This window comes from Schistocerca cancellata, chromosome 2 (genome assembly GCF_023864275.1).
Source record: "Schistocerca cancellata isolate TAMUIC-IGC-003103 chromosome 2, iqSchCanc2.1, whole genome shotgun sequence".
Taxonomy (NCBI): Eukaryota; Metazoa; Arthropoda; class Insecta; order Orthoptera; family Acrididae; genus Schistocerca; species Schistocerca cancellata.
Window position 1 is genome coordinate 164,756,990 of NC_064627.1, and position 22,756 is coordinate 164,779,745.

The following is a 22,756-nucleotide window of genomic DNA, read 5'->3' on the forward strand; positions in this document are numbered from 1 at the left end:
TTTATTCTGATATTTTACACTTTTCAACATTTTCTATCCTGCTGCCTTTATTCCCTCTGCAGTGTTGGTTTATACCTTAATACTTTTGTTATTATTGATAGTGTCCTTTTATTCAGAAACAGCAAATTAATAAGTCAGCGGAGATGGACGTGATAATAGAAGAAGATGCTTTGCGGGAAGATGTAAGCAGCTTGGATGAAGAGGGGGAGTGTCTATGTACCCCAAATGAAAGCACCACGTCGACTGCTAGGAGCGAAGCCACGCTCGAGGAAATCCGGAGACTGTTTGAGGAACATCGCTACGTTGGAGAAGAGTCTTCCTTCTACCAGCCAACTGACCTCGATCGCGTCACAGTTAAATTCATGATGGAAACTGGGGCTTGCTTCGTCGAGGAATTCTGGCCTGTAACTACTATCTCTAAAGTAAAGGAAGTTTTATCAGAGGCGTTTGAAATTCCAATTTGCGTGATTGTTCTGACATTGAATGGAGAGACGCTGTCGGATGAGTCCTCGCTACAGTCACTGGGACTCAGTACTTCCCAAATTGCTATCATGGAAATTACTTCAGCGGATCCCTTTTACCCAGTACGACTGAGCAACGTTCCAGAGAAAATGAGAAACAAGCGCATCATTAGAGTTAGAGTCCAGGTGGAATACGGGGAATTCAAAGAGGTGAGAGTAATAATTGTCTGGAAGCTTGCAAAGAAACCGTTCCTCGGTGGTTTTCGGCATAAGGAAACCGCTGTCGAATACCACCACGCTTTCTCTCAGACACAACCTTTTCCACAAAAGCCGTACAAGCAGAAGAACGACCGCGACACTCAGACAGCTTGGTGGCGAGACGAGCAGCAGATGACAGTGTGTGACAGGGCGACGCAGAACTATCGCAGGGATTACTACATCCCTTGGAAGGGCGACGTCATCAAGACGGCGAAGGAGTACGTGACGGCGGAGGAGCAGGAAAGGCGGCGAGACCTGGAGCGCAAGGTGCGCGTCATCCAGCGGTACGTGCGCGCGTGGCTTATCAGGAGGATGATCAGACGGGCCAGCGAGGAACAGCGCCGGCGCGTCGCCAGGGAGGCCGAGCAGGAGAGGCGGCGGGTCGAGGCCAGGGAGACCAGGATCAAGGCGGACATCGTTAAGAGCACCTTCCCGCGCAGGCGCGCCGACTTCGAGATGCTGTACTCCGCGGTGGAGCAGTGGCGGTCCGCGGAGGTCGACCGCATCCAACGGTCACAAAAGGCCCAGGCCACCAAGTGCGCCGAGTACGCGCAGGTGCTCGAGAAGGAGGTGAAGAACCTGTTCGAGATCGAGAAACAGAGGCTGTCCGTGAAGCAGGAGAGGCTGCGCAGAAAGGAGCTGGAAGTGATCGACAGGTGCTCCGAGCCCATCACCTGGACCGGCTACAAGGGGATGAAGGTCTCGATGGACACGTTGCGCAACCAGAGGGCGAGGGAGCTGAGGGAGCTGTACTCGGCGCTGTGCCGCGAGGAGGCGCCGCTGGAGAGTCGCGTCGACCTGCTGATGGCCGTCAAGGACGCGCTGGTGGTGCACCGCGAGCCGCCGCTGGTGGACGACATCATCGAGCTGGTAGACCGCGAGTGCGACTTGCTGGTGCGCGGCCTGAACACCGACCAGCTGGAGGCGCTGAGGGCGCGCCTGCGCAGCCTCTTCCTGCAGCTCATGAAGACGCCAGAGTTCAACCCGGAGGTGGCCAAGTACTCGCTCGAGTACAGCTACAAGGGGCTGGAGTTCTCGCTCTCCCTGTGCGTGCGCTGCCAGAACTTGCTGCCGCGGGAGAAGTTCCTGCCTGGGAATCGCGACGAGCAGCTGCAGTTCTGCAGGTGGGTGGCACATCTTATCGTCAGTTCTATTCTTTTACACTACTGGCCATTAAAATTGCTACACCAAGAAGAAATGCAGATGATAAACGGGTATTCATCGGACAAATATATTATACTAAAACTGACATGTGACTACATTTTCACGCAATTTGGGTGCATAGATCCTGAGAAATCAGTACCCAGAACAACAACCTCTGGCCGTAATTACGGCCTTGATACGCCTGGACGTTGAGTCAAACAGAGCTTGGATGGCGTGTACACAGGTACAGCAGCCCACGCAGCTTCATCAAGAGTAGTGACTGGCGTATTGTGACGAGCCAGTTGCTCGGCCACCATTGACCAGACGTTTTCAGTTGGTGAGAGATCTGGAGAATGTGCTGGCTAGAGCAGCAGTCGACCATTTTCTGTAACCAGAAAGGCCCGTACAGAACCTGCAACATGCGGTCGTGCATTATCCTGCTGAAATGTAGGGTTTCGCAGGGATCGAAGGGGGGGTAGAGCCACGGGTCGTAACACATCTGAAATGTAACGTCCACCGTTCAAAGTGCCCTCATGCGAACAAGAGGTGACCGAAACGTTTAACCAGTGGCACTCCATACCATCACGCCGGATGATACGCCAGTATGGCGATGACGAATAAACTCTTCCAACGAGTGTTCGCCGCGATGTCAGTAATCACGGATGCGACTATCATGATGCTGTAAACAGAACCTGGATTTATCCGAAAAAATGACGTTTTGCCAATCGTTCACCCAGGTTCGTCGCTGAGTACACCACCGCAGGCGCTCCTGTCTGTGATGTAGCGTCCATGGTAACCGCAGCCATGGTCTCCGAGCTGATAGTCCATGCTGCTTTAAACGTCGTCGAACTGTTCGTGCAGATGGTTGTTGTCTTGCAAACGTCCCCATCTGTTGACTCAGGGATCGAGACGTGGCTGTACGATCCGTTACAGCCATGAGGATAAGATGCCTGTCATCTCGGCTGCTAGTGATACGAGGCCATTGGGATCCAGCACGGCGTTCCGTATTACTCTCCTGAACCCACCGATTCCATATTCTGCTAACAGTCATTGGATCTCGACCAACGCGAGCAGCAATGTCGCGATACGATAAACCGCAATCGCGATAGGCTACAATCCGATCTTTATCAAAGTCGGAAACGTGATGGTACGCACTTCTCCTCCTTACACGAGGCATCACAACAACTTCCACCCGGCAATGCCGGTCAACTGCTGTTTGTGTATGAGAAATCGGTTGGAAACTTTCTTCATGTCAGCACGTTGTAGGTGTCGCCACCGTCGCCAACCTTGTGTGAATGCTCTGAAAAGCTAATCATTTGCATATCACAGCATCTTCTTGCTGTCGGTTAAATTTCGCTTCTGTAGCACGCCATCTTCGTGTTGTAGCAATTTTAATGGCCAGTAGTGTATGTAGGCGCAAATCAATCCGAACGAAGTTTTCACTCTACAACGGAGTGTGCACTGATATGAACTTCCTGGCAGATTAATACTATTTGTTGGACCAAGATTCGAACTTAGGACCCTTGCCTTTCGCTGGAAAGTGCTCTACCAACTGAGATATTCCAGCGCAACCCAGGTGGGAGACGAGGTACTGTCGGAAGCAAAGCAGTACCTCTTCTCCCACTTTCCAAACTTCATAGAAGCTCTCCTGCGAACGTTGCAAGACAGGAAACACCTACCAGGCTGTGGATAAGCCATGTCTCCACAATATCCATTCTTCCAGGAGCGCTAGTCTTGCAAGGTTCGAGATTCGAACTCTGGACCTTTGGCTTTCGATGGCAAGTGATCTACCAAATGAGCTGCTCCAGAGCGACCTGCGATGAGTCCTCAATGCATTACTTCCGCCAATATTTCGTCTCCCACATTCCAAACTTCATAGAAGCTCTCCTGCGACCCTTTCAATACTGAAAACATACAGTAAGCTGTGGCTAAGCCATGTCTCCACAATATCCTTTCTTCCAGGAGCACTAATCTTGCAGGGAGAGCTTCTGTGAAGTTCATAAAGTAGGAGACTAGGTACTGGTGGAAGTAAAGCTGTGAGGATGGGTCGTGAGTAGTGCTTGGGTAACTCCGTCGGTAGAGCAGTTTCCCACGAAAGACAAAGCTATAGAGTTCGAGTCTCGGCTTGACAAAAAGTCTTGGTCTGTCATGAAGTTTCTCTTAGACTGTTTGCAGATGATGATGTCATCCGCATATGAAAACTAATTGCAGAATGTTTTAGACACGATGCCTGTGTGGCCTGAAAAGCAGAAATTGATCTCAAACAATGAACGATAAATTACAAAAATTTATAGGATCTCAATTCATCCTAGCAATTGCAATTAGTAAAACTTCTGTGAAGTTTGGGAAGTAGGAGGCAAGGTAGTGGCGGAAGTAGAGCTGTGATGGTGGGTCGTGAGTAATGCTTGGGGAACTCAGTCGGTAGAACAATTTCCATCACAAAGAGAACATTTTGAGGAAGGCGAACCAAAGACTGCATATAATATGAAGAACACTTAGAATCTACTCAACAAACTGCTTGCGATAAGCTCGTCCGTCCCACTCTGGAGTAGTGCTGCGCTGTGTCGGACCCTTGCCAGATAGAACTGACGGCGCACATCGAAAAAGTTCAAAGAAGGGCAACTCGTTTTGTATTGGCGCGAAATAGGGGAAAGAGTGTCACGGTTATGATACGAGAATTGGTGTGAAACTCGTTAAAACAAAGACCAATTTCACTGCGACGGTATCTTCATACGAAATACACTCCTGGAAATTGAAATAAGAACACCGTGAATTCATTGTCCCAGGAAGGGGAAACTTTATTGACACATTCCTGGGGTCAGATACATCACATGATCACACTGACAGAACCACAGGCACATAGACACAGGCAACAGATCATGCACAATGTCGGCACTAGTACAGTGTATATCCACCTTTCGCAGCAATGCAGGCTGCTATTCTCCCATGGAGACGATCGTAGAGATGCTGGATGTAGTCCTGTGGAACGGCTTGCCATGCCATTTCCACCTGGCGCCTCAGTTGGACCAGCGTTCGTGCTGGACGTGCAGACCGCGTGAGACGACGCTTCATCCAGTCCCAAACATGCTCAATGGGGGACAGATCCGGAGATCTTGCTGGCCAGGGTAGTTGACTTACACCTTCTAGAGCACGTTGGGTGGCACGGGATACATGCGGACGTGCATTGTCATGTTGGAACAGCAAGTTCCCTTGCCGGTCTAGGAATGGTAGAACGATGGGTTCGATGACGGTTTGGATGTACCGTGCACTATTCAGTGTCCCCTCGACGATCACCAGTGGTGTACGGCCAGTGTAGGAGATCGCTCCCCACACCATGATGCCGGGTGTTGGCCCTGTGTGCCTCGGTCGTGTGCAGTCCTGATTGTGGCGCTCACCTGCACGGCGCCAAACAGGCATACGACCATCATTGGCACCAAGGCAGAAGCGACTCTCATCGCTGAAGACGACACGTCTCCATTCGTCCCTCCATTCACGCCTGTCGCGACACCACTGGAGGCGGGCTGCACGATGTTGGGGCGTGAGCGGAAGACGGCCTAACGGTGTGCGGGACCGTAGCCCAGCTTCATGGAGACGGTTGCGAATGGTCCTCGCCGATACCCCAGGAGCAACAGTGTCCCTAATTTGCTGGGAAGTGGCGGTGCGGTCCCCTACGGCACTGCGTAGGATCCTACGGTCTTGGCGTGCATCCGTGCGTCGCTGCGGTCCGGTCCCAGGTCGACGGGAACGTGCACCTTCCGCCGACCACTGGCGACAACATCGATGTACTGTGGAGACCTCACGCCCCACGTGTTGAGCAATTCGGCGGTACGTCCACCCGGCCTCCCGCATGCCCACTATACGCCCTCGGTCAAAGTCCGTCAACTGCACCTAAGGTTCACGTCCACGCTGTCGCGGCATGCTACCAGTGTTAAAGACTGCGATGGAGCTCCGTATGCCACGGCAAACTGGCTGACACTGACGGCGGCGGTGCACGAATGCTGCGCAGCTAGCGCCATTCGACGGCCAACACCGCGGTTCCTGGTGTGTCCGCTGTGCCGTGCGTGTGATCATTGCTTGTACAGCCCTCTCGCAGTGTCCGGAGCAAGTATGGTGGGTCTGACACACCGGTGTCAATGTGTCCTTTTTTCCATTTCCAGGAGTGTACAATACTGGTCATTAAAACTGCTGCACCACGAAGAAGAAGTGCTACAGACGCGAAATTTAACCGACAGGAAGATGATGCAGTGATATGCAAATGATTAGCTTCTCAGAGCATTCACACAAGGTTGGCGACGGTGGCGACACCTACAACGTGCTGACATGAGGAAAGTTTCCAACCGATTTCTCATACACAAACAGCAGTTGACCGGTGTTGCCTGGCGAAACGTTGTTGTGATGCCTCGTGTAAGGAGGAGAAGTGTGTACCATCCCGTTTCCGACTTTGATAAAGGTCGGATTGTAGCCTATCGCGATTGCGGTTTATCGTATCGCGACATTGCTACTCGCGTTGGTCGAGATCCAATGACTGTTAGCAGAATATGGAATCGGTGGGTTCAGGAGGGTAATACGGAACGGCGTGCAGGATCCCAACGGCCTCGTATCACTAGCAGCCGAGATGATAGACATTTTATCCACATGGCTGTAACGGATCGTGCAGCCACGTCTCGATCCCTGAGTCAACAGATGGGGACGTTTGCAAGACAACAATCATCTGCACGAACAGTTCGACGACGTTTGCAGCAGCATGGACTATCAGCTCGGAGACCATGGCTGCCGTTACCCTTGACGCAGCATCACAGACAGGAGCGCCTGCGATGGTGTACTCACCGACGAACCTGGGTGCACGAATGGCAAAACGTAATTTTTTCGGATGAATCCAGGTTCTGTTTACAGCATCATGATGGTCGCATGCGTGTTTGGCGACATCGCGTTGAACGCACATTGTAAGCGTGTATTCGTCATCGCCATACTGGTGTATCACCTGGGGTGATGGTATGGGGTGCCATTGGTTACACGTCTCGGTCACCTCTTGTTCGCATTGGGGGCACTTTGAACAGTGGACGTTACATTTCAGATGTGTTACGGCCCGTGGCTCTACCCTTTACACGATCGCTGCGAAACCCTACATTTCAGCAGAATGCCTGTCATCTCGACTGCTAGTGATACGAGGTCGTTGCGATCCAGCACGGCGTTCCGTATTACACTCCTGAACCCACCGATTCCATATTCTGCTAACAGTCATTGGATTCGACCAACGCGAGCACCAATGTCGCGATACGATAAACCGCAATAGCGATAGGTTACAGTCCGACCTTTATCAAAGTCGGAAACGGGATGGTACGCATTGCTTGTCCTTGCACGAGGCATCACAACAACGTTTCACCAGGCAAAGCTGGTCAACTGCTGTTTGTGTATGAGAAATCGGTTGGAAACTTTCCTCATGTCAGCAGGTTATAGGTGTCGCCACCGGCGCCAACCTTGTGTGAATGCTCTGAAAAGCTAATCATTTGCATATCACAGCATCTTCTTCCTGTCGGTTAAATTTCGCGCCTGTAGAACGTCATCTTCATGGTGTAGCAATTTTAATGGTCAGTAGTGTAAGAGTACGACAGCTGTGGAAGGCGCTGCAGAATTAACTGTCGCACTAGAGAACCCTGTCACCACCAAGATAACAACAATGTGGCTCCTTAAGTAGGGAACTATAGGGCGAGCTGGAATTCTGAAACCACTGATCAGTGACGTAAATGACCGTAACAGATCACCTTAAATTGTTAGTGTGACGTTAAACTGAGACACGTGTTTCATATTTTAGTTCTTAGCTCAAAATACATGTCTACCTTGGACATGTTTACGTAAACTTTATCAAACACAGCAGCTCAGATAAATGTGATTCAGTTAGTTATGCGACACTCATTGCGCGTCTTAAGCAGGACGTTTACACATGTCGACAGCCACAACCTAACTATTAATACTAGCACGCTAGCTTACAACTATTGTTAACGGAGTCCGTAAGTTAGCTACAAATAATCATTATTTTGCTGTTCGAATAATGCAGAAAACTATAGTTTATTAACTTAATTCCGTTGCCACCATTGTCGTCTCCAAGGGAGGCAAGAGGGGTCATTCCTATTGTAATATTGGTTATAGATTTTAATTTCCCTCGAAATTTTCAGCGACTGCCGACGATCCTACAAAGTTGCAGATTTAGCATTGCCGAGCGCTATGTGAATTATTGTGGCCCTGATAATTTATTTTGGTTGCACCGTTTTGAGAAGTTTTAATTTTGCCTTTTTCCTGATAATTTTTGTTGCTTCCTAACAGGATTTTCTCAGTCGTTCAAATTTTTTTCCTATTTCAGATTGTCTTTTTCAGTGACAAAGTAACATTACTGGTAATGGTACGTGAATAAAAAACTAGTTGAATACTCCGGATTTACTCACAAACAAGTCGTTGAATAAAAAAATGGTGGTATTCATGCTAATAATATAGAAACATGTACTAATGAAATATGCAAAAAATTTCAGTATCAAAGTTATCTATCTAGAAAACATTAAGTGGATACCTATCAATCATTTAAGGCACAATAACGTTTGTGTGATTGCGGTCAAATTTAGTTCTTTTGGCTCTATACGTTCTCAGACTGGAGGATGGGAGATTACGGTATTAACAGCCCATTGACGAAGAGGGGGAGCTCAAACTCAAAATGGATAATAGGGAAGGAAAAAGTTCCTCTCTTCTTCAAGGCAATCAACAGGCTACTAGCCTTATGTAATTTAGAGAGAAAATGTGATTTTTGGTCTACAGCATTTATACTTTGTCTTGCTGCTGAGTCAGCGAAACTAGAGATCATATAAACGCGCAGCCTTTTTTTTAGAAACATATTTTTACATTTTTTCGTTTTTCCTTAATTTGAATTTATAAATTAATTAATTAAATTTAAATCTTGAATTCTTGAGTAGAATAAGAGCTGAAATAAAATTGGAATTATCTGTACGATAAACATGCTAAAAGATTCTTGGAAATAATAATGCTCGTATACATGATCACATAACAGTATTGCTATATGGCATACGAGGAGATGAATGTGGAGAGTTTTCTGAACAATTAAAATTCAGAGTGAATTAATACTACTTGGATGTTTTCATTTTAAACTATATATTTACAAAGATCTGTGCCGAATAAAATTCGTTATTATGTACTTTACGTAGTTGTTTCCCAGAAGGAAATCTAAAATATTATATATTATTAATAACTGGCTCCAAAAAATTCGCTTACAGTTTTTGAGTGATTTGTTTTGCCTCTAAGTCCACTGCTTCGTATAGAGGAAGATTACGGTGTGTATCGACAGTCATTCAGACAATGAAAAGGCGTTTTTGCTCAATGTTTTGATGTCGGTAACCTTTGACTTCCAGGGAATCGTTGCAAAATAATTCATTCGGTTTGTTCTCCCAGTTACTTTGGTGATTGTCGGATAGAGAAAATACAAGTACATAACTACTGGTGCGAGAATACGGAATGTGTGACATGCTTGTAGAGAAAGCGTGTCTAGGGACCCATGGTGCTCTTTGACACTCCTTTGCTCTCCGCCTCAAGGTTTCAGCTCTCACAAATGTAGGATAGTGTGGTGTTTAAAAGATATGCGTAAGACATTTTTATAAACGTCTTTGACCCATCGCAGCTCTTATAAAGACACCATATTTACAAAATGTCTCACAATTTTTGTGCAGACGGAGCTGCTGACAAACGAAACATTTTCTGCTGCCAATTTCAGTCTACAGAATCATCATCAGGCAATGGAGGATATACATAAGACAGATTTGACTCTCTTTGAGTTACATAAAACTTATTTTCTTCATAATATGAAGCACGATAATGCTGTTTTCTGCACATTGTTTAGGAATGAATTTACAAATTATACTCGATGTGAGAAGTACGTTGTTTGAAAGACGTCTACCTTCGGTGGATGGTATGTAGTTATTGTTGATGGGGCATTCTCAAAACAGTTGTTTTGCTTATGATTATGTTGTGATGTACAACGTGCCGATTATTGTATTGGCACTAATCTCGTTTAACACGTGTTCTGTAGGTTCTGGTATTCGAGCATACCTTTCACGGCGAGAATGCACTGTCTCACCTGTATTAAGGCCGCGATTCTCGTAGGCGTATATGTACAAGTACAGAAGTGCTGTGATGAGGTTGGTATCATAGCTATAAAAGCAGTCCGTTGCGTCGTTGTGCCTTTCCTACAATACATCCTGAGACACTATACACTAGGTGTGTACATGGGCGTCTGCGGAGTTTTTTCCAGGGAGGAAGACTGTAAAAATTTCTTTTTTTTATATTTAAGTTGGTCAGTTACGTGACATGTCATGCCACAAGAACTAAAATTCAAGGTGATACAAAAAAACTCATTATATCCCTAGAAATAATGGTTATTCGCTCATTGTATGAATAAAAACCCTTTATTCCAGATTCCGGGGGGAGGGGGGGGGGGTTGCGGGGGTGGGTGAGTGCCTCCTCTTGCCAGTCACCTCGCCCACACACCACCAGCAGACAACTATGTGTATCACTCTGGTACTCATCCATTCTGTGTTACTGCTTACTAATAACTAACCGTGATGTTATAACTAACCGTGATGTGAGAAAAACCAGAGACAGAACAGAGCAGAATATGAGGCAAGAATCTTGCAACTGAGTTATCAGCAACGAGTACCACGGGTCAGTAAAAAAGTTTTTGCTGACGAATGCTGATGACATTCCTCATTGCACGCATTTGCTCTGGTGTGCAGATAGAAATTTTCACTCAGTGCAGTACAGCCACAAAGATAGCTCAAACAATAACCATGAGGCCTTCTGCCGACCGAATTTCCACACATTCCTAATTGATGGAGTCATGAAAGTTGAAGTCGTGGGCAGCAATTTTAGTTTTACTGTAGGAAAGCGAATGACCCGTCGAAACTCAATGTTCTGTAACAGCGGATCTGCTGGGTTGCAGTAGGCGAATGTGGCTCTGGTATTCCACAAGGCGTTCCTGAACGATGCGCCTTAATTTTTGCTGATTAAAACACGACACGGAGGCCTCTAAAATTGCGTCTTGCGTAGCGCTTACTCGTCGCTCACGAGCAAAGGAGCACCGGGGTTTTAGCTTGGAGGACGAAAGATCACTTGAATTTGGTATTTCCTAAGTACTCACCTGTTCCAACGAAAACATTTCCTAAGAATGGAAATAGCTCAGTCCGAAGGGCTAAAACCGAATAAATTTGGTTTTAAAAAACAGATATTGGTCTGTTACGCAACCCATGACCGTCATTAATCGGTAAAACTCTGCATGTGTGTACAATTAATATCTGAAGATTAACGAATCGAACGGCTACTGAAGCTGCAGTCGTCGCGGAAACAAGAGACATTTGTGATCAGCAGAGACTCATAAATGAGGTGTTCATTGCCAAGAAAGTAACATTTGCTTGAAAAAAAAAAACAGTTGTTAAATCATGCAGTATTTACAAAGTCATTTTCCTAAGTAGGAGTTACTGTATCGTGGTACGTGCTTCCCTTATTCATCATAGAGGTGCAGATGTGGAGCTTTGATGAAGTGATTGAAAGACAGCCAAATAAAACGGTATGCACAGTTGAGAGAAGCAATGTGTGTACACGCTACGTCGTTTTCAGTCCATTCGCACTGTGGTAGTCCACTATCAGAAGCCACAGTCATCACATTATACAGGGTGTTAGAAAAAGGTACGGCCAAACTTTCAGGAAACATTCCTCACACACAAAGAAAGAAACTATGTTATGTGGACATGTGTCAGGAAACGCTTACTTTCCATGTTAGAGCTCATTTTATTACTTCTCTTCAAATCACATTAATCATGGAATGGAAACACACAGCAACAGAACGTACCTGCGTGACTTCAAACACTTTGTTACAGGAAATGTTCAAAATGTCCTCCGTTAGCGAGGACACATGCATCCACCTTGCGTCGCATGGAATCCCTGATGAGCTGAGGCAGCCCTGGAGAATGGCGTATTCTATCACAGCCGTCCACAATACGAACACGAAGAGTCAAGAGGGTTGAGGTCAGGATAGCGTGGAGGCCATGGAATTGGTCCGCCTCTACCAATCCATCGGTCACCGAATCTGTTGTTGAGAAGCATGCGAACACTTCGACTGAAATGTGCAGGAGCTCCATCGTACATGAACCACATGTTGTGTCGTACTTGTAAAGGCACATGTTCTAGCAGCACAGATAGAGTATCCCGTATGAAATCATGATAACGTGCTCTATTGAGCGTAGGTGGAAGAACATGGGGCCCAATCAAGACATCACCAACAATGCCTGCCCAAACGTTCACAGAAAATCTGTGTTGATGACGTGATTGCACAATTGCGTGCGGATTCTCGTCAGCCCACACATGTTGATTGTGAAAATTTACAATTTGATCACGTTGGAATGAAGCCTCATCCGTAAAGAGAACATTTGCACTGAAATGAGGATTGACACATTGTTGGATGAACCATTCCCAGAAGTGTACCCGTGGAGGCGAATCAGCTGCTGATAGTGCCTGCACACGCTGTACATGGTACGGAAACAACTGGTTCTCCCGTAGCACTCTCCATACAGTGACGTGGTCAACGTTACCTTGTACAGCAGCAACTTCTCTGCCGCTGACATCAGGGTTATCGTCAACTGCACGAAGAATTGCCTCGTCCATTGCAGGTGTCCTCGTCGTTCTAGGTCTTCCCCAGTCGCGAGTCATAGGCTGGAATGTTCCGTGCTCCCTAAGACGCCGATCAATTGCTTCGAACTTCTTCCTGTCGGGACACCTTCGTTCTGGAAATCTGTCTCGATACAAACGTACCGCGCCACGGCTATTGCCCCGTGCTAATCCATACATCAAATGGGCATCTGCCAACTCCGCATTTGTAAACATTGCACTGACTGCAAAACCACGTTCGTGATGAACACTAACCTGTTGATGCTACGTACTGATGTGCTTGATGCTAGTACTGTAGAGCAATGAGTCGCATGTCAACACAAGCACCGAAGTCAACATTACCTTCCTTCAATTGGGCCAACTGGCGGTGAATCGAGGAAGTACAGTACATACTGACTCAACTAAAATGAGCTCTAACATGGAAAGTAAGCGTTTCCGGACACATGTCCACATAACATATTTTCTTTATTTGTGTGTTAGGAATGTTTCCTGAAAGTTTGGCCGTACCTTTTCGTAACACCCTGTATAGATATTTGCTATGAGCTGGTGCTACTGTTGTATTTAGATTTGTACACAAATGCTGAGTTTAACAGATAAAAGACCTTGACGGTAGGCACAACACAGACATCTCCCTTTTTAAAATAATTCTCGAGGCTATGATAATGAATGAAGCTGAAGAAATGAATTAAAATTTGAGCAGTGGTCAGCACTTGTACCCAGGCCTCCTTGCTTACTAGGCAGGTATGCCAACCACTACATCACCACAGCATTATAGTTAATTGCACGGACTACCCTCCTCGAATGTCCTCCCTAACACGAACTTCAGTTCACATCTTCGGCTTATTTATATCAGATCTATAATTCTCATTGCGTTTTAGCCATTCAAACTGAGATACTTCCTTTTGTAGGTATGACACGGAAGCTGTCATCTAGAAAGCCCTTATCCTTTACCTTACTCTGCACCTGTAGCGCTGTAACACTGAGCTTGGTGAATCAACATTCTGAGAAAGTCCACAGTCTCTTCTGGATGATGAGAGGTGGAAACCTGCAAACATAAATCAGTATGACAGGACTTTTGGGACGCTGAATATCTGAGTGTATCCTCGCTCTTACACCGTCCGTCGAAAAAGTTCCGAGATTAATGTTGTTCATGGCATATTAGTAACTGTGGTGCCAGGTTGAACGAACAACAGCTGTGCATTTGACTAGTCAATTGTGATGAGGTAGTGTTAAGTAGTGGACATACGGCCGTGGTGTGTCAACGTTGCTGTGTCACAAAACATAGTTGAGCAACATCTCTAAATCAAGTGTTCCAGACACTCACCAGAATGTTTTGAAGAGAGAAAAGTGTGTGTAATGTTTGTACATCAGGCCTTGACTCCCGAACAGAAACGATGAAGCAGGAACTCATACTGCAGCTTTGCTGAAATACTAAATGCGGAGAATTCTTTTCTGGAAAAGATCATCGCGGATGACGAGACTTGGAGCTATCAATATGAATATACCGCAAAACGGGGGAGTACAGAAATTCACATGAAGGGTCAACGCCTTGACGATAAATCTGTTGCTGAAACCAATTTGATGCGCAAGTTGTACAACATCCCAAAGAAAGACTTTCCTGAGAGTTTGACATGATTGTATCGACGTTCTATGCATTGTCCTGGTGAGGGGGGGGGGGGGGGGGGGAACTGTGTAGTAGAACATCTGAAACGTTAAAACCACCATGTTAACTTCTTTTTCTTTTTTATTAATCCATTCGCGAAATTCTGCGCATAGGGACACCTGTAACACTAAGACACCTGAAAACAGCACATAACTGTTTTTTTCTATCTGCATAGTAAAGTTTTTGTTATGATTATTTAATTACGAGGTAATACAGGATAAATAAACATGGACAGTTCAGTATCGCGCTATTGAGCGCCACCAATATGCTTGGCTTGTGATGCCACACCCTTCATGGGTGGCAACTACTATCTGGACTAAGGGGATTAACGTGTCTTAGAGGCCATCAAAGATATTTCTCTGAAAAGTTATTAATAATTAACTGTAATTTATTTGTGATTTTATGCATGTTGCGAGGGTGGACGAGAGATGCCAAACAGATGGTGATGATACCGCGGTATAGAAGTACTGTCCATAAATTTTGAAGATCCTAATTATTAGTGTTATAACAAGTATCGATACCATCTCATGGACGTCTCAGAGTTGACAATGGAATTGCAAGTTTCCATCAGGCGCCGAAAGCCGCCGTGTGGGATCCAGTGGAGCCAATGGAGCACACCCACTAAGCCAGTGGCTCTGGACTACGAGCGCTCTCTGCTGCCGATATTTACCAAAAACTTGTTACACTACTATTCGTCATCGAGCGCCGTCGTACTAGCGTGCGTTAGTGATCTGCGGAGGCGGCTGTAATCAATACCTGCCGATATCTGGAGGTGGATTTTCTGCTGGACATTTGATTTTATTCGTGTTCTGTTACGGCAATCATAAACCTCAATCCTTTTCCTAGTCACCAGCGTGAGATGAGAACATGGCGGCATAGTCTTAAGTTAGAAAATCTTCCTTTTTTCTTTCTTTCTTTCATCGGAAGCCGGGGTAAAGTTCTTTGGCTTTATTTATGCCTGGCTGGCGGGAAACCGAGTCCTTTGATTGTCACTTTAGATTGTTTTTAAAACTTTCTGGAACATTTCATTGTTCAGAAAAGGCCTGAGAGCAACGGCCGCCTGTGCTTTTTCAGTCACCCTGGATGTTTCAGCGACCCACGCATTTTTAACAGGCGCCGAAATTGGTCAGTTATCTACACTTCATAAAGAACTGACTCTCAACACTGCGTCCAGGGGAGGTTTGTAAACGTTTTTTGCAAGAGGCTCTCAGATCCCAGAAGCTGGTGAGTACACACATTTCTGATGGACTGTGGTGATTGATATTAGGTAGGGTTGAGACCCTAAAGTTATGTCACGTTCAAACCTGTTGGTATCAGCACCCTCAGGTCTAGCGATTGATTTATTTCGCTTGTTTTTATTTTTGAATGAGAAATTTAATTTTTTTCGAGTGGAACTTAGAATCATGAATTCGAATGGTTGTGCGCCCTTGTAATGAAACTTGTAGCTAATTTTCAGCAGTTCTTTCTCGTAACTGTCACTGATGCAGCTAGGTGCACATAACATCAATTCGTTTGCTCTAAATTCAGTGTTGAGCAAGCTGTATGATTTTTCCTTCCATTATATCGGACACCACGTGGCCACTGTCCATTCCAACTTCAACTGTAACTACTTAGTTTGAAAGATCTCAGGCCCACGAGTCTATCGAACCCCATTGGTCATGGTATAGAGTGAATTATCCGCGGCCCCTTGGAATTTATTGTAATTTGGGATTATGGGCTGTCCGCTTTTATTAGCTTCTACCTTTCTGGAATATCCATGTAGGTTTTTTTTTCTAGTAGGTAATTCTCCCCGACCTGATCCATCCCTCCTTTACGTGTACGTAAGGCATTGATGTAAAATAAGAAGGGGTGTAATAATACACCAGTTTCTGAATGCAGCCACCTTGTCATTTAAGGTGGTACCGTTTCCTTTCCCTCAGAGAGCATAAAGTAATGATATGTAAAACACTCTCGGTTTCCTTGCCGCGTCAATTCGGTATAAAACCTCAAGCTCTCGACGATAGCCTCCATCGTTATCATCAGGAGCAACTGACTGTCTTCACTGCTGCTGTGGTGGCCTTATGTAGCCTGTGGACAGCTTCTGATTGGTCGGCTTGTGATTGGTCGGTGATTACGTACTGCTGTCACAGACGGTGTCAGTGTGTGCGCTGTTGGCGCCACCGCTTCTGTTGGAACGTAAACCTTGGAAGGAATGTCTCTGCTGCTTCTCTGCATCGAGCGCTCGTTTCCATGTATCGCTCAGGTAGTATCCGCTATCACGGTTAAAGTTCTTCTCGCTCATTCTTATTTCAACAGCCTCCTTAATAACAGAATTGCTGTATGTGGAAGCATGGACAAAATTTTTGTTTCGTCGAACAGTATTTTATGGTTGTTTGCGAGGCTGTGTTCCGCAATTGCCGATTTCTCTAGTTTTCTATTTTTAATATGCCGTCGGTGCTCTGCACAGCGGTTGGAAACGGTACGAATGGTTTGACCTATATAATTGCTTCCACACTCGCAGGGGATATTATAAATTCCAGGGACCCTGAGGCCGAGACTGTCCTTAACAGGGTGCATCATCTCCTTAACTTTCGTAGGAGGACGACAAATCGGTCTTATACCCCGTCTACCCAGGACTCTTCCTATTTTGCTGGACATAGCGCCACAAAAAGGAAGAACCGCAATCGGTATTTCATCCTGTGAGTGTGCAGCATTTTCAAGATTCCTTTTCTTAGAGAACGCCATTCTTTCGAAACACGTACTTCAGATGGTTAATTTCGGACTCCAAGTGGTCCTCGTCAGAAACTGTATTTGCTCTATATACCAACGCATACCGACGCATAACGATTTATACCTTAACGCACAGCGTTTCCATAACACTGTTTAAAAGAGAACCGTTTTGAACTCTTTGGTATATAGAGCAAAAACTGTTTCTGACGAGGACCACTTGCAGTGGAGGAAATTGGCACATATGGAAATCGATTTCTTCAAAATGTTTGAAAGCAATAGGATTTGTATAAATCAAAATTATAAACAGTTCAATAAATCTAAAACATTAAATATGCGTAACGACATTTGTTACTGTTAAGAGGAACCGCGGATATTTATGGCCTAGTAGGACGTAACACTTACATGAAAATCATCAATCATTACAATTATTGTACAAAACACTGAGATCTCAGTCACTGCGTTTACAAATTTCTACCAGCAAGGCTGTATTTCGACATGCACCTTATTCCAGCAGCTAGAAGGGTTGCAGCTTAGGGGTTGTCTGTACAAATTTTTAAATGTAATGACAGATGGTCAGTGTTTTGTACTATAATTCGTTTTAATGACTGATGATCTTGATTTAAGTGTTACCTGCTACTAGGCCATAATTATCAGTGGTTCCTCGTAATAGTAGTAAGTGTCTCTTCTCTCTTTCTTCCACATTTTAAAGTTATATATACATAATACTCTATTTATAATTTAATTTTGCCGTGTACTATTGCTCTTAACGATTTAGGTTGATATTTATTTACTGAGCTATTCCGAAGTGTGACAGCTTCCTACGTTCAAATTCCAGCAGCTTTGAGTGCTGCAGCTAATACCTTTTTAGTACAGACTTCATCCCTTTTATTAACAATATTTTGTATTCGAATAAATAGAAACCAAATAATATGTGTAGTTTTTAATGAGCATTTGTCAAATAACGATAGTTGAAATGTACCTGTTAGCCTTTGGTGTTGATCATGTCGAATAACTATAGTTTAAATTTATCTGTTTGCCTTTGGCGTTAACCATTTAGACAAAGATGTGAGTAATGACAGACTTGGTATACAATATCGTTTATACAACATAGCCATATTACATTACGCTAATAGGGTTAAACTTTATACGTTCAACACAGTTCACGTATTACCTTCTCACGACGGATCCTTTATGGCTTATTTGTAACGGTATACCCCGTTCTTGCAGAAACAGGTCAGTACTAACAGTTCGCTGCGGACAGCTGCCAAGACAGGTCTGTCACAGATGTAGGTTGGGGAATTCCTACTCTGACCAAAGCCCTGTGAAAATTGCGCGCTTGTCTGCCGTAACGCGAACACCCAAGTATCACATGGCTGAGATGTGGAATCTCAGCTCATTGTACTGAATTTTCATCCTATGAAAATGTGAAGGATAACAGTCATGTTCTAGCCAGATGCGCATTATAGTAAAGGTGTGACGCCTATTTTTTTAAAAAAATAGATAGCTTCATTTGTGGAAATTTCTTTTTTGACGCCGGGGGGGATGCTCGACTGTATTGCAGCATAGTGTCTTTCTTTGGACTTATTTTATTTTATTTTACGACAGTTGACCAATAGTCAGAATTTGTTTCGCTAGGTAGTCCACCAACTTGTTATGCCAGACACCAGAGTGGACCTTAATACATAATAATTGGACACGTTTATGTCGGTTTTCACGCTGGTGGATTAACTGAATTACATCAAGCACATGGCGGATAGCGTTGGAGTTCCATTGCTGTTATTCTAGGTTTTCCAGGGCACACCTCGAAACCATGACAATAAGTACATCGTCGAACTGGTTTGTCGCATGTCCAAGGGTCACACACTAAGGTAGTGATTACCCACAGAAGTAAACAAAGCCAGCACCCCGTCCCCCCCTCTCATTTCGGAGCCGCCGGTGAGTAGTTTGGGTGAGGACAGCAACGTTGATGCAATCAGATGGGAGATGCAAGTAGGAGAAGTGAATAACAGATCTTACCCTCCGGGATGACAGAAGATATTGGGCTGATAATTTAGTACTTTGTATTTCTAGGCGAATGTAGGAAGCTGAGAGTCTTTCAGTATGAGGGGACCACACATCTCTGCTATCTGTAACTCTGAACTAGTAGAGGTTACTGGGAGAGTTTTAGGAAAGTGTGGTTTGTCTGTAAAGCTGACTGCATATAGAATACTAGTGCGACCCATTCTGGAGTACTGCTCGAGTGGTTGGGATCCTCGCCAGGTCGTATCAAACGCAGACATCGAAGCAATTCAGAGGTGGGCTGTTACCGGTAAGTTCGACCAACAATCAAGTGTTACAGAGATACTACAGGAACTCAAATGAGAATCCCCGAAGGGAGGGCGACTTACTTGTCGAAGAACGCTGCTGAGAGAATTTAGAGAACCGTCATATGAAGTTGGCTTCGGAACGATCCTATTACCGCCAATGTACATTTCCCCCAGTGACCACGAAGATAAGATAATGCTCGTACGGAGACATAAAGACAGTCATTTTTCGCTCGCTCTGTTTGGAAGAAAAGGGAAATGAGTAGTAGTGGCCACGCAACGTATGATGGGCTGCGGAGTATGTGTGTACACTACTGGCCATGAAAATTCCTGCACAAAGAAGAAATGCAGATGATAAACGGATATTCATTGGACAAATATATTATACTAGAACTGACATGTGATTACTTTTTCACGCAATTTGGGGGCATAGATCCTGAGAAATCAGTACCCAGAACAACCACCTCTGGTCGTAATAACGGCCTTGATACGCCTGGGCATTGAGTCAAACAGAGCTCGGATGGCGTGTACAGGTACTGCCCATGCCGCTTCAACACGATACCACAGTTCATCAAGAGTAGTGACTGGCGTATTGTGACGAGCCAGTTGCTCGGCCATCATTGACCAGACGTTTTCAGTTGGTGAGAGATCTGGAGAATGTGCTGGCCAGGGCAGTTGTCGAACATTTTCTGTATCCAGAAAGGCCCGTACAACATGCGATCGTGCATTACCCTGCTCAAATGTAGGGTTTCGCAGCGATCGAGTGAAGGGTAGAGCCACGGGTCGTAACACATCTTAAAAATGTAACGTCCACTGTTCAAAGTGCCGTCAATGCGAACAAGAGGTGACCGAGACGTGTAACCAATGGCACCCCATACCATCACGCCGGGTGATACGCCAGTATGGCAATGACGAATACACGCTTCCAACGTGCGTTCACCGCGATGTCGCCAAACACGAATGCGACCATCATGAGGCTGTAAACAGAAACTGGATTCATCCGAAAAATGCCGTTTTGCCATTCGTGCACCCAGGTTCGTCGTTGATTACACCATCGCAGGCGCTCCTGTCTGTGATGCAGCGTCAAGGGTAACCGCAGCCATGGTCTCCGAGCTGATAGTCCATGCTGCTGCAAACGTCGTCGAACTGTTCGAGGAGATGGTTGTTGTCTTGCAAACATCCCCATCTGTTGACTCAGGGATCGAGACGTGGCTGCACGATCCGTTACAGCCATGCGGATAAGATGCCTGTCATCTCGGCTGCTAGTGATACGAGGCCGTTGGGATCCAGCACGGCGTTCCGTATTACCCTCCTGTCATTGGATCTCGACCAACGCGAGCAGCATTCTTGCGATACGATAAACCGCAATCGCGATAGGCTACAATCCGACCATTATCAAAGCCGGAAATGTGATGGTACGCATTTCTCCTCCTTACACGAGGCATCACAACAACGTTTCACCAGGCAACGCCGGTTAACTGCTGTTTGTGTATGAGAAATCGGTTGGAAACATTCCTCATGTCAACCTTGTGTGAATGCTCTGAAAAGCTAATCATTTGCATATCACAGCATCTTCTTCCTGTCGGTTAAATTTCGCGTCTGTAACACGTCATCTTCGTGGTGTAGCAATTTTAATGGCCAGTAGTGTAGAACACATGTAAACGTATCTAGTGTCATTGATGAAACAGTTAAGAAGCTGAAGGAGATCATAAGCGGTATGTGCTGTCTAATAATAAGCATGCCTAATGTCGTAGGCTTTGCTGTGACTAACGCCACCTACTGGTGAAGTTGTTTTCTGTATATAGTGTTCAAATGCGGATGTCAGTTGGGCACTCCTAGTGTTGTGGCGTAGTAAGTGTCAAGATACTCTGCATTGATATTAATGTACATGTTATTCGCTTTACTACGTTGTCGTAATGTTCCCTTTCAATATTTTGTCTTTTATTCCGCGTTTCACGTTACAGATACGGTGATGGTGTTCCCCCAAAACGCATCACGATATGATAAAATATAATTACTTCGGCAATCGATACAAGTGTTTACCATTAAATACCTGTATTTTTTTTAAGTGCGATCGAGCCCGTTTTCTGCGGAGTGAGTCGCTTGCTGTCGCAGGTCGTGCCGATGGTTGGAGAAAGCGTCGCTTTCGAGGACGGACCTCACTCCGTACAGCTTCATGCTGCGGGCCTTGCGGAGAGATGAGAAACGTCGCCGCTGTTTCTCTTCTGTGGCCTTCATTATGCAGGTACAGTAGCAAGTTAATATTCTCCAGAATATTATCCTCCACCGCTGCCAATGTTCCGTCCACAATTCAGGCTCCCCTGGAACTCAGCAAGGTAAAATTGTTTGGGAATCTCGTCGTAATAACTGGCACCGCATCAGTCTTCTCGAAACGGTACTTCTTCAAACTGATTTTCGTTTAAACTGCGAGAGAGTTAAATCTGGGCTGTAGAATGACTGAAGAAGGGAGCGACGTTGCGTTTGGCGAGTGTCTCCTCCTCAGTTGATGACGTGTGACTGTACACATTGTCATGATGGAACATTCAAGTATCAGCGATCTACCTTGAAACGCGTCAGATAGTAATCCCCAAATCCCGGCACTGTGGCTGAGCGGTTCTAGGCGCTGCTGCTACCGTCGCAGGTTCGATTCCTGCCTCGGGCATGGATGTGTGTGGTGTACTTAGGTTAGTTAGGTTTAAGTAGTTCTAAGTCTAGGCGACTGATCACCTTAGATGTGAAGTCCCATAGTGCTTCGAGCCATTTGAACCAATCCCCAAATGTTCCACCTTATGTGACACTGAGAACCTTGTCTTTTGGTCTCAGGATCTGTTTTGTCGCGCCATCCAAAAGATTTGGACTGATATCCAAACATTCCAGTAGTTCACGAAAATTCGTGACACGTTGTTCCTTCGGCTTGTCCCTTAAAAAACCTTTGTCACTACTTCCACACACATGTTGCACGTATACTAATCATCATTGACAATTAACTACACTGTGGATTCCACTAAATTCAACTCTTACGCTATCAAATGAATATTTAACCGACGATAACAGTTCAGAATTTCTCTGACTTGAGCCACATTTTCATCAGTTCGGGTCGATCTCGCATGCCCAGCGATTTCTTGATCTACAACGTATTCCCAGTCACCTCTGAATTCTCCACGACACACAAAAACACTGGACATATCTTTGTCCTTCTAAGTCTTGCCTATCTTATCGGAAATCATTGTAGGAAATTTGTTCATTTCAGAAAAAAATGTGATCGAACAACGTTGCTCATTGTTCGTTACATCTTGACTTTCGACACGAGCAGTTCTCACACTAGTAATCTACACATTGCATAGACTCGGAGCCAACGGGTCCCAGTCTTCTAGAATGCAAGACATACGCCATCACCGTTCCTGGCCATACGACCGCCTAAAAGCCCTCTTTCCCATTGTCCGGGATAACCCATTACCGCCATTTATTGGACACATACTGTAACACGAATTTTAAGATACGGA

The 22,756-nt window shown here is 45.4% G+C and overlaps 1 protein-coding gene across 1 annotated transcript in view; it reads left to right on the plus strand.

Moving 5' to 3' along the window:
- Nucleotides 1–143: 143 nt before the first annotated feature.
- LOC126152104 (IQ and ubiquitin-like domain-containing protein) overlaps nt 144–22,756 on the plus strand; it is a 67,316-nt gene continuing 44,703 nt past the window's right edge. The window contains exons 1-2 of the mRNA XM_049915985.1: nt 144–1,843; nt 21,369–21,498. Coding sequence (XP_049771942.1) covers nt 144–1,843; nt 21,369–21,498 — 1,830 coding nt within the window. The remainder of the gene's footprint in view (nt 1,844–21,368; nt 21,499–22,756) is intronic.